The sequence below is a fragment of the Lynx canadensis genome, chromosome D4, assembly GCF_007474595.2.
Source record: "Lynx canadensis isolate LIC74 chromosome D4, mLynCan4.pri.v2, whole genome shotgun sequence".
Classification (NCBI taxonomy): Eukaryota; Metazoa; Chordata; class Mammalia; order Carnivora; family Felidae; genus Lynx; species Lynx canadensis.
The window spans coordinates 40,311,403-40,326,535 of record NC_044315.2 but is presented as its reverse complement, the minus strand read 5'-3'; the positions used below and the strand labels follow the sequence as shown (position 1 = coordinate 40,326,535).

At 45.1% G+C, this 15,133-nt stretch overlaps 1 protein-coding gene across 1 annotated transcript in view; it reads left to right on the top strand.

Moving 5' to 3' along the window:
* The first annotated feature begins 5,795 nt into the window (after positions 1 to 5,795).
* The window catches only part of TTC39B (tetratricopeptide repeat domain 39B), a 124,898-nt gene continuing 115,560 nt past the window's right edge, over positions 5,796 to 15,133 (top strand). Inside the window, 2 exon segments of the mRNA XM_030292952.1 lie at positions 5,796 to 5,837; positions 5,839 to 6,039. Coding sequence (XP_030148812.1) covers positions 5,796 to 5,837; positions 5,839 to 6,039 — 243 coding nt within the window.

Below are 15,133 nucleotides of genomic sequence, written 5' to 3'. Positions count from 1 at the left end.
AGACTGGCGGTTGGGCCAGCAATCTGTGTTTTAACAAGCCCTCCAGACAATTCTGTTGCATGCTCAAGTTTAAGAATCACTGCTTTTGAGACACTTAGAGCTAATTACTATAGTGCTGAGTCAAAACTGATTTCAGAATATAGATGTTGCTACATGTAAGTCTTAAAAAATTTTTCCAAGGCGTAATTTTTTGAGAGAGAGAGAGACAGAGAATGAAAGAGAGAGTGAGGGAGAGAGAGAGAGAGAGAGCATGAGCACAAGTGGGGAGGGGCAGAGAGAGGGAGACCCAGAATCCGAAGCAGGCTCCAGGCTCTGAGCTGTCAGCACAGGCTCCCCACTGTATGTAAGCCTTATGGAGAAGGTTTGTGTCTGTGACTCCTCCTCTAGGTGAGTGTAGGAACCGCCTGGTATAAACCCAAAGGGCCCAATGAGAAGTGTTGCAAATGCTGGGCCTAAAAGAGGCTGTGAAGGCAGAATTGAAGATGGTCAAAGATAATGACTGGTTTACTAAAGCTGTGTGTGAAATACAAAGAGAAGGTCACTAAACAAAGATGCTAGTATCCTTCAGAACGTGGAAAATTTTTGGACTTCCAGGACAAAGACTCCAGCAATGTGAAGGGAGATATGCCAGAAAAGAAGGCCCAACATTGCCCAGAGAAAGAGGACTTGGGGGAGGTATCCTCAGGAGGGAAGGTGTACCTGGGCTGCCAAACTGCTCCAAGCCCACCTGTCCAAGCCCACACCGACTGGAAGTTACAAATGCTTTAGCTAGATGAGTGGGAAGGTATGTGGAGCATCTAATAACACTTTGAATTAGACACGTGTACGTTTAGATTTAGGTTTGTTTGCATATCACAGAAAACTCAGTATAATGGTAGCTTAAGCAAGATAATAACGGATTTATCGTTCACGTAACGTAAATGTGGGATTGGTACTTTTGGGGCAGCTCCACTGTTATCAGGAATCCAGACTCCTTTTGTCTTTTTATTCCACCATGCTAATTTTTGGCTTCCATTCTCAAGGTATGGTTCAATAGGACAGCAGAAGCTCCAACCGTCACATCTCTCTTCCGGGCTGTGGGAAGGAGGAGAGGCAGAAGGGGGAAAGGGCACATGCCTTTGTTGAGTCATTTCCCTCAATTTAGTTTAATAATTTAATTTAATTTCTTAAAGCTTATTTATTTTTTTTGAGAGAGACAGAGACAGCACAAGCGGGGGAGGGACAGAGAGAGCGTGAGAGAGAGAGAGAATCCCAAGCAGGCTTCGTCCTGCCAGTGTGGAGCTCAATGTGGGGCTCAAACCCACAAAGCCATGAGATCATGACCTGAGCTGCAACTAAGAGTCAGACACGTAACTGATTGAGCCACCCAGGCGCCCAGAGTCATTTCCCTTTAAATACCTTTCCTCATCTGAAAAAAATGTGATTAGGGGTGCCTGGGTAGCTCAGTCGGTTAAGCGTCCAACTTTGGTTCAGGTCATGATCTTGCAGTTTGTGGGTTCGAGCCCCACATTGGGCTCTGTGCTGACAGCTGGGAACCTGGAGCCTGCTTCGGATTCTGCGTCTCCCTCTCTCTCTGCCCCTCCCCCATTCACGTTCTGTCTCTCTCTCTGTCTCTCAAAAATAAATAAATATTAAAAAAATTTTAAAAATGAGATTAATATAATTTAAAGAGACATAGGGAAAATAAATAGGAAGATGATTGGAAAGATTTTAGAAACATAAAAAATATATAATGTATAAATATATATTTATATTTACATATATATTTAAAACAAAGAACTGATAAACTGGTAAACTGAATGTTGACCCAGCTCCAAAATGCCTAGAATAGGGATATTCTTAAGGGATATTTCAGCCTCCACTAAATGATGAGTTTTCTTCCCCTAGCATTTAAGCCTCTCCCAGAGACATGAATTAATCCCTTTTAGGTCATGGAGGGAACTCTAAATGCTTATATAATTTTGAAAAAATGAGTTGGCATCAGAGACAGTTATCATGCTTTGCACATTATCCTAAGAAAAACAGTATTTACTTTTTGTATTTCACGTAATTTGCCATCTTTAATGTCCCTCATTATTACTGGTTCTGTCCTCTTTACAAAAACTTACTATGCTATAGCATTGGCTTTACGAGGCCTAAACAAAATGCTCTGTGTACTATGAGCTTTTTTATACTTTCATTTATTCACTCAATAACCATACATTAAGTATCTGTTTTAAGTTTTGGGCACTGGGGTTTTATTATAAACACAAAACACAGGGTTCCTTTCCTGATGGGAGTTTACATTACAGTGTCTGTGTGGAGGTGTTGCTGTTGAGGGAGATAGACCAAGAACACATAAACAAATGAGCAAGATAGTTCAGATAGGAAAAAGTGCTATAGTTAGGAGGACATGGGAGCGTGTAATTGAGAGGGAGAGGCTATGTTAGAAGGGAAAGTTCTCCTCCAGGAGCTAAGATATGAATGTGAGACAAAGCCATTAACAAATGTGCAATTTACAATGAGCACTTATTTCGTGGTTACGGTCATCTAAAAATTTTTGTTTCTAAACAAAATTCCCACTACACAAATGATGAAGATACAACTTCTTTTTAAGTCAAGTATCAACAAAAAAATGCTCCATCTGTTAATGCCAAAGATAAGATTGTGAGCAATATTAGAATTATTTTGAAATCCAAACAGCTGTCAGTAGGTGTGCCTTCAAAAAAAAAAAAAAATCAAGCACTTGCTCTTGCTTAATCTCTATATTAGTTACTTTTGGGAAATGAAATATTTGAGTATCTCACTTGACTGTTAAGAGTACAATGTTATCAGCAAACTGGCAATGAATTCTGTGGCAAAAATGAATCCATTCTGGTTTTTGAAAGAATCTGTTTTATATTTGTGATTCATGATCTTGTAGAATCCTACATGTGCAGAGAAAGTTGGCATCTGCCAGGAGCAAAGCAAATTTGATTAGATGTTCCAGTGGCTAGAACATATTCATTTAGTGTTTACAACTGGCTTCCTTAGAAATATGAGTGTTGCTTATCTAGTGACGTGAATTTAAAACATACAGAGCCTTGAGCACTGGGTGTTATATGTAAGCGATGAATCACCAAATTCTACTCCTGAAACAATTACATTACATGTTAACTAACCTGGTTTCAAATAACATTAAAAAATAAAAATAAAAACAAAAAAAAAACACCCCAAAATGATTCCATTGGAACAATGTATGTTAAGCATAGAGAACCTCTAAGAATATACATTAAAATGTTAACTGTTTAAAAAAAAACAAACATACAGAGCTTCAGATATGATCCCTGATTTTTTAAGAAAACCCACCAAACTTTATAAGAATAGATTTCCTAAAAAATTGGACTTGATTCTCATAATAACATCAACATACTACAAATCTAGAGCCAAGTTTTTTGTATCTCTTCACAATTTGAGATGAAATTTGTAAGACAATAACAAAGCATACGGGAGAGGGAGAAGCCACCAATGAGATGGTTTCACGTCAAAAAGATGTGATATTAATTTAGGAACCAATGAACTTTAAAAAGTGGAATCATGTGTGAGTAATAGAGCAGAATCTGGACCCAGACGGGAATCTAGCCTCAGAAAGTGAAGCATAAACAGAAAAGAGGGTGGAGGGGAGGAGGAATGGAAATTTTCAGGCGTATTGGAATTAAAAGACTCTTAGTTCCCTTCTAGCCCATATATTTGATTCTAAGAGCACCCAAAGAATGTGTTAACCAGGGGCAGCTGGGTGGCTCAGTCAGGCGACCTATTCTTGATTTTGGCTCAGGTCATAATCTCAGGGCCAAGGGATTGGGCCCTGGGTCGTCTAGTTCAGAGTCTGCTTAAGATTCTCTTTCTCCTTCTCCCTCTGCTCCTCCCCTGCTGGCTCGCTCTCTCTAAAAAATAAATAACTAATTTTTTTTTTTTTTTTTTTTAAAGAAGGTGTTGGGGCTCCCGGGTGGTTCAGTCAGTTAAGTGTCCCACTTTGGCTCAGATCATGGGAGTTTGAGTCCTGCTTCTAGCTCTGTGATGACAGCTTGGAGCCTGCTTCAGATTCTGTATCTCCCTCTCTATCAAAAATAAACATTAAAAAAAAGAGAGAGAAGATGACCAGTTAAAAAAAATGACCTTATTGAGAATACAGATAACCATAAAATTTACCCATAAGCATACAATTCAATGATTTGTAGAAAATTCAGAGTTGTGCAACCATCAGGACAATCTAACCTATTTTTTTCATTGTTCATGGGATAGAAACCATTGTAGAGCAAGTTTCAAGGATGCAAAGGGGATTTATTGAAAACATGTGTAATAGACATGTGTGGGCAGTTGGTTTACTGAAACAAGTAAGGAGAAAGAGAGGGAGAGTGGCTGGAGGCAGTACAGAACAATGGTTAAAAGCGACCCCTTGAAGTCAGACTGCTGGAGCTCAGATTCAGGCATCCTTATTTGCTTTAAAGCTGTTTGACCTCAAATAAGTTACTTAACTCTCTGAGCCTCAATTTATTCATCTGTAGTATACTAGTACCTACTTCATGGGGTTATGAAGGATAAATGAGATAATATGTATGAGGTGCTCAGCATAGTCCTGACCTATAGTAAGTACTCAACAAATGTTAGCTATTTTTATGATTATCACTGGATGACCATTAAATAGCCTTTCACGAACCAGACACAAAAGACCACATGCTCTATGATTCAATTTATATGAAATTCTAGCAAAGTCAAAACGATGGTGATAGAAAGTAGACCAGTGGTTGCCAGAGGCCATGGAGGGGGGAGGGGGCATGAATGACAGCAAAGGAGCACAGGGAACTTTTGGGATGGTGTTTTGTAAACATTTGTCATGGAATTAAACTTGGCGAATTTGATTGTGTGTGAAACAAAGCAGACAAAAAATACCCCAACCCTAAAAAATATAGCTTTTAATTTTCTAGTTGGATAGTTTAATTATTACATGTTAGAAGCAAGAATGAATTTCTAAACTCAGCCAGCAAATATTTGTTGGGTACCTATTATGTGCAAGGCACTGTTCTAGTGCTGAGGATACAGCCTAGAAGTGGACAGCATCTCAACCCTCATACAGCTTACAGTTCAAGCATGAATTAGATACATGTGTTTGGGGCCACAAAAGTCAGTGTGGGATGTTATGCGGACATAATCGAGACAGGGGAGTGGGAGGAGGGGTAGAGGAGCTCCAAATTATATAAATATCTGTTCCGTGGATTTTCCTTTATTTTTCAAACGTACACAGAAGTAAACACAGCGTGCCTCTATCTGACGTAGTGTTTGGGCACGTGGCATGACAGAGGCCTCTGGGTGACAGGTGATCTTGAGTGACCCAGGGCTGCCCTCTGGTCCCCATTATCTGTGAGTCTCACGTGGCGACGCAAGCGGACTGGCATCGGCCCACGGACCAGGTGGACGCTTCCACCGGCCTGTAGAGTAGCGCGCCCTCGACCTCGTCAACTAGGCGCTCTCTTGCCTCCAGGCTACCAAGAGCCCCATCCTCTCCCGCCCCCACGCCTCGGCACAGCTCACTATGCTGGGCCCCTGGGCCCCGGCAAGCACCCGCCCAGAGCGTGGGCCAAACCACCGAAGTCTCGGCCTGCGAGATGACTCCGCCCACCAAGCGACCCTACCCACGGGTGACCCCGCCCACTCGGGGGGCGGAGACTCGTTGCGGGAACCTGGTTAACTTTTCAGTTTGAGTCGCGTGGGGGGGCGGGGCGAGGCCTGCGGGGGGCGGAGCTTGCGGCGAGGGGGGCCGCTTGGCGCGGGCTAGGGAAATGGATGCTCTGCTGGTCTGCGGGCGCCGGGGGCGGGGAAAGCACTCGCTCAGCTCGGCGCTGGCCCCGCCCGCGACCCGGCGGGAGCCCGGGGCCGCCCCCTTCCTCCCTCACGGGCGCTGGGCTGAGTCCCGAGTCGAGAAACCTCGCAGGCTCTGAGCTCTCTGTCTGGGTTTTGGGTGGCTGCAGCCTGAGGAGGAACATGGCGCTTGTAGGCAACGGAGCAGAGCTGGAGGCGGACGAGGTACTGGCTGGTGGGGGTGCGGGTACTGTCCTTGGAGTCCGGGAGGGATGAGCGAGCCCGGCAGGGACGGCCAGGGTCCGCCCCCTTGGTCCCCAGTCTGGGACAGGCAGCCTCCGGTTCGGAGGAGGGGGCAGGGGCTGCGGGGGGGTGGGGGGTGGGGAGGGCACCCGGCCTGGGAGGTCTTTCCCTGCGGCCGCGAGGAGGGCGCTCGGAGCAGAGGCGCTGCGGAGTTTGGGGCGCCGGCACCGCGGGGTCGTGGGATAGAGGACACCACGTCGGGTCGGCGGGTGGTTGGGTGCGAGTGTGCGGGAGCGCGGGACTCGCAGCCCTGGGCTGTTCTGAGACTGTTCAGGAGCGCCTGGGCTTTTTGAGGTCTGACCCTGAAGTCCCGATACTGGCCCTCGGGGTTTGTGGAATCTCACTCCTGTGGAAGTTTCCAGGTGGCAGAACCGAAAGGCTTCAGTCGGTGACAGGAGGAGGACAGGCTGAGGAAGGAGCCCCAGGGGTGTTTGCGCGAGCGGACAGGGCACGGGCTGCCGAGGGGCCGGAGGGCTGCAGGACCGGAGCAGCAGCCCAGGAACTGGTGCTTTCTCCGCCGTCCACAGGGCACGGGCCTTTCCCACGCAGGTCCGCCGTGGCGGTGGTGGACGGGAGAGAACCGACTCCGGCCTCTTCACTTCTCCACTGTATTTAAATAGCCATTTCCTCCGGTGGCGGGCGCGCGGGGGTCTGAGCACCCTTTGGCGCGCGCTCTGGACCTGTTGATTTATTGATTGTTCCTTTCAGCCGCACTTGGCAGTTCCGGAGAGACGCTCCCTCTTGCGCTGGAAGTTGAGGCCGGTAGCAGCACCCACATTTGCTGCTGCTGCTGCCATTTTACCTGACTTGAATTTTACAAGTCGCTGCTGGAGGAGGTTTAGTTTCAAATGATGCAATAGTGGAAGATCTGGAGGAGGCGGGTTAAGATTCCAGTCCCATCTCTTTCATGTTGGAAAACTCCTGACAACGAATTGTGTTCTCAGTGTAGCCCTTAATATAAAAACGAAACAAAAACCAAACTACAGCTCCTTTACACGACTGACCGGCAAGAGGGCAAGCCGGGTCATTGAGAACCTTCCTTACAGCCAGTCCCTTGCAATGAGGACCCCCAAGACCACAAAACAATGAGCCACAATTTGCTAAGTTGCATCTATTTATTGTTGAAACTTTTACACTAAACATAAAGGCAAGTGATGAAATAGCATATTTGTTGCTATTTTCATCCATGACAACCTTTCTTTATTTATAGCTTTAGGCTGTGTTTGTGGTATGACCTAGAGCCTCCTGTTTTTCTTTCCTCCTTAGTTCTTTTCTTTAATCAAGGTAGTAACACTTTCATGGCGCTTTGGCCATACATACACTCCCTTCCTCAAAAGTTTTTATGGCTGTCTGTTATATATTAAGTATTTATATATCTGGCATGCAAGGCCCTGGCAAAATGATCTAAATGTGATGTTCCAGCCTGTTCCCAACTGCTTCCCTTTGTATAACCAGTTAATTTGATCAGTGTTATGCCCATATTATAGATGAGGAAGCAAGACTGGAAGTAGATAGTAAATATGGAGTGAATTTTTGAATCCCTAGTCTGCTATTCTAAAAAGATTTGGTAGTCTTAGGGCTATATAATTGTCTAGACCGGAGCATTGTTGAGAAAGAAAGGGGATGCTATTAATAATTAACACTTGGACAGTAGGTGTGAATTGGGACTGTCCTGGGCTTATAGAAATACATAGTCATCCTAGCTATGCCCACTGCTTACAAGACGAACCGAAGTGTTAAGCTACTCTAGCTAGGGAGGAGGACTCTAGTTCTGTGGGGGAAGTTGGGTCTCAGAACAACAGAGAGCTTGGCACACAGCTTCTTGGTAAATACACATTTGTTAAATGAATGAATAAAAGCAGAAATGATGTTTCTTAATAATTTCTCATTATTTGCTTTATTTTTCTTTTTTTAAATTCAGTAACTATTAGGCTCCTGTTAACATGTAATGTACTATGTTGGTCCTAGGAGGTGAGCAAAGTATAAACAAATTTTTTTGTTCCTGCCAAATTCACATTTATCCCTCACAGTATCCCATTTCTATTGGTATAAATTTTGCAAACATTAAAAAAAAATGTTTATTTATTTTTGGCGGTGCCTGGGTGGCTCAGTCAGTTGAGTGTCTGACTTTGGCTCAGGTCATGATCTCATAGTTCATGGGTTCGAGCCCCGTGTCAGGCTCTGTGGTGACGGATCAGAGCCTGGAGCCTGCTTCGGATTGTGTGTCTCCCTCTCTCTCTGCCCCTCTCCTGTTCGCGCTTTGTCTCTCTCTCAAAAATAACTACATATTAAAAAAAATAAAAAAAAAAAGAAAATGTTTTTTTAGTTTTGAGGGGGGGGGAGGGGCAGAGTGAGAGGGAGACACAGAATCCGAAGCAAGTAGAGCTGTCAGCACAGAGCCGGCTGTGGGGCTTGAACTCACGTACGGTAAGATCATGACCTGAGCCGAAGTCGGAGGCTCAACCCACTGAGCCACCCAGGCCCCAAAATTTTGCAAACATTTATTGAACATTTGCTCTGTGCTGAAACTTGGTAGGTGCCTTAGAAAGAGAAGACACCGTTTTAGCTCTCTAGGGTTCTCTGTCTAGGTAGGGAGATATGACATGTGTATAAGAACTCCAGAATAGAGCTCAAGGCCGTGTAAGCAAGTAGGAAGTAGTGCATTGTGGACTGGGTACCCTTGACTTCCTTGTAGAAAGTCCCTAACATTTCATTGGTCTGAGCACTCTACCATGTCTACACGGAGTGAACAAGACCTGGCTCTTCAATTTTACTGGGTGTGTGAAACTAAGATGGCTTATTTCAGCTGGGGAGCTTTTTAAACACTTTAATATACACTTGATAGGCTTTGTGGCTATTATTTTATATCCTAGGGAAGTAGAAGGGGGCCATGCGGTGTAGTTGGAAAAGTAGCTAGGAATTAGACGAACTGGGCTCTCTGTCAGTAATTTGCCCGTTAGCCATGTATTCAGTATGTGTGCAGACATCTGCCCGCAGATACAACGGGGCACCAGACTGATAAGGTTTCTGTCTACAACTTAGTGATTTCATTGAGTAAGTCTCATTTTCTTAGGGTTCTTTTAAGTTTCCTCATCTGAAGAAGGTGGGGCTGGATGAACCCTAAGTGTTCTTCCATTTCTAGAAGTCTATACTTTTGTGGGGGGGATGCTCCTTTTTGGGAGGAGAGCTAATAAAATGGGACTTCCTTTTCTTTCAGAGTTTCTCAGGAGGTGATGGTGGTAGAGAAACTGTCATGGTGGCTGGGGGATGGAGTGTTTTCTTAGGTAAACTGGTATTTCTTGTTGTTGTTGTTTTTCCGTTTAGTTGCTAGGAGGATAAATGTGGGAACACAGAAGTTAGGGCTTGCAACCTCAAGGGTGGCAGAAATGGGTTCTGGAGGGAGGCAAAAACATCTTAGATATTACAATGGTTTTATGGCCCTTCAGAGCTTGATCAACAATATCTTATTACTTAGCATTAAAATTTCTTTCCTTGAGTTTTCTTGGGTATTACGTAAGCAACGTTCACATCAAGTTCATGACAGATATACAGTATGTATGCAAGGTCAATACTATAAACCTATGACAAATAGATGGGAAGGACTGGAGAACTTTGTATCAGTTACTTGATCTTTAAGTTCTGTCTCTCCTGGTGACCTCCTCCTATGTACAGGCCACCCATTGGCTGCCTTGTGGATGTTGCTTATGTTTGGCCCTGAGTGCTTTCATGAATGACTTGGTATCTGAAAATTAAATAGGAACAGGTTATATTTTATTATTTAATCCTATTAAAGTTATTCAGTCCATCAGTAGTTGTCAGGTACTAAGAAAAGAACATATCAGTAGTATCTGAATGAATATCTGCAGCTACTTAAGTTAAAAATTCTTTTCTTCTGTGAAACAAAAGTTCACTAAAAATAACTTTTTTTTAAGTTTCCATTTTTATTTTTTATTTAAGTAATTTCTACACCCAGTGTGGAGCTCGAACTCACAACCCCGAGATCAAGAGTCACATACTCTTCTAACTGAGCCAGCCAGGCACTCCCCAAAATAACTTCTTTAAAAAGTGATTTTTAAGAAGACAAATTTTCAATTGTTTTACCTTTGAAAAATAGCAGTTTTGAATGTCTGTTAAAAATTTGGTTGCATTGATATTGTTATGTAGAAATTGGAAATTTGCATGTGTAATCTGACACATTAAAAGCCACTCAGCAAATACAGTTATAAAGTTAAATGTTAATAGCTTTAAAATATTCAATTTAACTTAAAATATTTATTTTAACTTAAAATATTTATTTAGGTATTCCAAATCCATTGTTGAGTAAAAAAGAAGAAACTTTATACTGGCTTTTTTAATGTATAAAGCACATATACATCTCAGTGTTATTAAACTTTCATGGCGGGTATGGTTAGGAAAAATTGTCTAAAAGGGCTCCTTAAGAAGGCTATATGGAAAAAAGTGAGAAACACTGGTTGAAGAAAGAAACGGCTAATGTGGCAGGTGCTTTTGTGGCCTGCCTTTTTGGCTCAGGGTTTCTGAGATCTAATTCTAACTTAGAAAATTTATCTTTGGAGTTTTAGATGAAGTTTAGATAAGATTGATTGCTACAGTTTTTTAAAGAATCAGATTCATTTTTTTTTTTTAAGTTTATTATTTTGAGAGCAAGAGAGTGCATGCATGCCAGCTGGGGAGGGACAGAGAGAGAGAGAAAGAGAGAGAGGAGAGAGAGAGAGAGAGAGAGAGAGAGAGAATCCCAAGCAGGCCCCACACTGTTAATGTGGAGCCCAATGCAGGGCTCAAACCCACGACCTGTGAGATCATGACATGATCCGAAATCAAGTCGGACGCTTAACCCAATAAGCCACCCAGGTGCCCAAGAATCAGATTCATTCTTTTATTCCCCCAGTGATCACTGAGTACGTCTCAGGTGCTAACAGTCTGTACGTGCTGGAGGTGCCCACTAAGATAAGACAGCATTGTTGCCTTTGAGGAACATACGCTCTTAGCAAAAGACACAGTTGTGCAAGTAACTAGTTCTGTCTTTGGATCAAGGTAGGTTTTAGGTAGAATGGTCATGTAATTTATTGTCCGTAGCAGGGCAGCATGAGAGTAAATGGGATGCTTTTAGTAATTACCCTAGGACAACAGGTGCAACTCAGGGATGCCACCCTAGTTTAGGGGCTGACAGAGACTTTAAGATAAAGAGATAGATAGCATTTGAACTGGGTCTTGCATGGTGAGCAGGCTTGTGCCCGGCAGAGCAAGTGGGATATGGCACAGGCTTTGTGGAAGTTGAGATGGGCAGGAATGAGAGCACACCTGGGTTCAGCAGGGCCCCCAGCCAGCGGGAGGGAGAGCCAGTGAGGGCTGAGACCACAGAGGCCAGCTTGGATCATGTGGTACCGCATCTGGAGCATCATGCTAAGTGTGGGTGAAATCTCCTGAAAAATGGGAATCTGGAAGGTTTTTTAGCCAGGCAAGTGTGATAAGGTTATTTCTTTTAGGAAGAAGAATCTGGTGAAGTTAATGCAGCCAGATTGTGGAAGTGGCGGCAGGAAGGGCGAGAGGCTTGTTGCAAGAGTTAATGTGGGAGGAGGTAAGGACAAAAGTGGAGCAGAGGCCACGGTCTTTGAAAGAAGAGGCCAGATGTGAGGGAGAACATGGAGGAGGAATTGTCTTGGGGGCCTTTTCCCCAGTTTGAGGGTCAGCGGATGGGGATGGGTGGGGAGCTGTTCAGTGATAATTCTGGGTTCCTTGTGTGGCTGGACTGTGGTGCTGTTAACACACGAGGGATGGGTGTAGAGGACAGGGATGGGGAGTACCTCATGTAGATTACGCTCACCTTTGTGGCTTGCTATGACTTTCCTTTTTTTTTTTTTTTTTTTTAATGTTTAGTTACTTAATTTGAGAGACAGCATGAGTCAGGGAGGGGCAAAGAGATAAAGAGAGAGAGAGAAGAGAGAGGATCCCACGCGGGCTCCGTGCTATCAGCACAGAACCTCACCTGGGGCTTGATCTCACAAACAGTGAGATCATGACCTGAGCCGAAATCAAGAGTCAGACACTTAACCGACTGAGCCACCCAGGCACCCCCTCACTGTGACTTTTCATTACTGAGGGACTGTTTATGAGTGCGTGAATTTGGGCAGGGCTGAGAAAGGGTGTTTACAAATTGGTTCTGCAGATTAGTGGGAGGTAAAAATAGCATCAGCTTATGCCATCAGCCTCCACGTCCTCCTCAGGTTAACCAACCGGCAGTTTTCCTGATTTGTTCAACCTTGAGTCTCTTGAAATCCTGTCTCTTCTTGGAATGCCACCTTCTCAGTGAAACTTGCCTTCGCTTTCTCTTCCCCGTCCCTTCGTACCTGGATACCCGCTTCCTTCCTCTCAAGTCCAGTAGCACAGGTATGCTCTTTCTAGGCAGGTCTCCGGTCTTCCTGGGGTTAGCTGTTTGCCTTCCCTTCTTAGCTTAGTTCCCTGCCCGTTGGTGCTGTTACTAATTATCGACGGTGTGAATCTGATAGTGTGAATTCTGTGAGGCTCATGGTTTCCACCTAACCATTTGTTGACATCTTCTCAGGCCCGAGTGTTGGGGGACCCGGTGGCCATCTCAGGTGGGTCTCCTGAAGTCACTCTGTGCTCACTTTCCAGAAGATGAGTATCTGGAGACTGCCCAGTGCTTGTGAGGCTTTCTGGGGAGAGCTTTCTGTTGGTCCCCGACTGTGTCAGAACTTTCTTCCCACTCCTTGCTTAGTGGATATTGGTCCTCCACCCTGGCCAGTTGGCCATATTGGTTGTGTCACCACACCTCTCTAAAGGGACTCCTCAAGTGTCGAATGCCTGAAGGTTCAAATGCCATTATGCTACTTATGCTCTTTATTTAAAGACTGTGGCTGTGTAGTAAAGTGCTTCCCTGCTGAGATCCTTAGGCATGTCCCCTTAGTATTGCTGATATTATGCTGACATATACATAGGGCCTACATATTTTAAAATATTTTAATGAAATAACGTGACATATATGTATTTGTTGGGTCTGATTGCAACTAGTAAGTAAGAATTATTCAGTCTAATTTGATGTGTTGAATATTGCACTAGGTGCTGTAGAGGCAAACACAGCTCCAGCTCTAAGTTGGGGTCTAGTAGGGAATGGGAGCAGGTGTACAGACAAATAGATGTAATACTCTGTGCTGAGACCATAAAGGAGGATTGCCAGGGTGCTTTGGGAATGCAGAAGGAGGGCACCTCATCCTAAAGGGAGGATGGGTAGTCAGGGATGGTCTCCTTGAGGAGGCCATTTCTTAGAAAATCTGGATCTTACAGGATGAATAGGGGTTAACCATGAGGAGAGAGTGGGTAACGAGGGGAATTCTTGAAGTGTGTCCCAGGGAGAGGGAACAGCAGGCATAAGGTATAGAGGTGGGGGGAGAGTCGGTAGTGCTCCGGGTGGCAGAGAATGAGTCTGGAAGGGTAGGATGGGCCATCCGATTCTTTCATGCCAAATTGTGGGTATTACCATGTGCATTTAAGGGTTTAAGCTAAGGAGAGGTCTGGAGAGACCAACGCTGTAGGTGGCTTTGTCTGGCAGTGCGTGGAGGCTGATTGGAGGGAGACAGGACCCCAGGTGGAGAGGCAGGTGCTTTTCTGGTGTTTTGTTTGTCAGTGGCTGTTATAGCCCTCTGAAGGCCCACTGTATGCAGGTGTAGCTAAGCACTGGGATAACATGGTGGGTAAGATAAGGAGCAGACACTTGAGAATGTGGGCCCAAACGCACAACTCTAACTTGGAGTAGGGGAGAGGCCAGACAGAGTGTAAGTACCCTGGTGCTCCTAGGAAGAGGAGAGGACACTCACAGGGCAGTCATCAGGATGTCATGCCCCCACCCGCAAGCAGCTGACTTGGTTTCCTGACCTAGTCTTTACTACCCAGCTGTGTGATGGAAGAGCAAGTCCCTTTAAGCCTTTTGGGCTTTGGTTTCCTCACAGGTAACGTGAAAGAGGTGACATTGGCCATCTATTTCTGAAGTCCTCTTGAGCTTTGACATCGATGATCTAGATGGTGGTTTTGATCTGCATATTGAGGGGTGGATTTCAGCAGGCAGCAGCGGGACAGCTCACACCTTCATTCCTTGAAGCGGAGGGAGCCGCAGAGGAAACAGGCTTGGGCAAGGATGAAGCATGACGGAGGCCATTGCGTGCAAGTGGGGGGCGTGCAGGGGCTGTGTGGCTGAGGCAGGAGGGCAGTGCTGTGTGTGTTGCTGCAGTGCTCAGCTAGGGAGCTGGGGTCTGTCTTTTTCTATTTTCTTTTTTGACAGTGGGGAGACACATGTGTCCTCCTGTATTCGGGGAATGTGTTTCCTTCTCTTCTCCCCTCCCCTCCGGTCCCCTCGGCTCCACCCCCCCCCCCCCCCCCCCCCGCCTTTTTATAAAGGAAGCAGTGAGGATTCTATTTCTTGGTTTTGCTTTGTCCTTTCTTAACTTGTTTCGGAAGTTTTAAACAAATGACTGTCCACTGCAATGCAGTGGTTAAGGAGGCAGACAAGTCAGACATGCCTGAGTAATTCCATAGACTTACGTTTCATCACATAGACTCTTACTCTTGGCTGAGTTCTGAGATGCAGAACCACATGGCGCACCACTGCTGTCTCTCCCCGCTTCCTTGGACTGCTCCGTCCCAGAGTTCTGGGGTTCCTGGTCTTTTTTCAACTCATGAGTGCAGTCCTTCCATTCAGAACTAAAGGAAACAAACCTCAGATTCTCACATCATTTCTCAGGCCAAAGAGGGTATGATCTTTCTGAAAGGAGGAGGGCAAGACAGATGACAGGGTGAGAGATTCCTCAAGAGAGGGGAATGAGGCCTAACTGCAAAGCCTCTCCCAGGAGTACTCATTGTGCAGAATCACTGGCTGAGGGCTGACTGCCCAGGAGCACTCCCTGTGCACGGCAGTATCGAGCTTCTGAAGAGGGCCAGCTTGGGTTCAGATCCTGGCTTCCCATTTGCTCTGTGACCTCGGGCATAT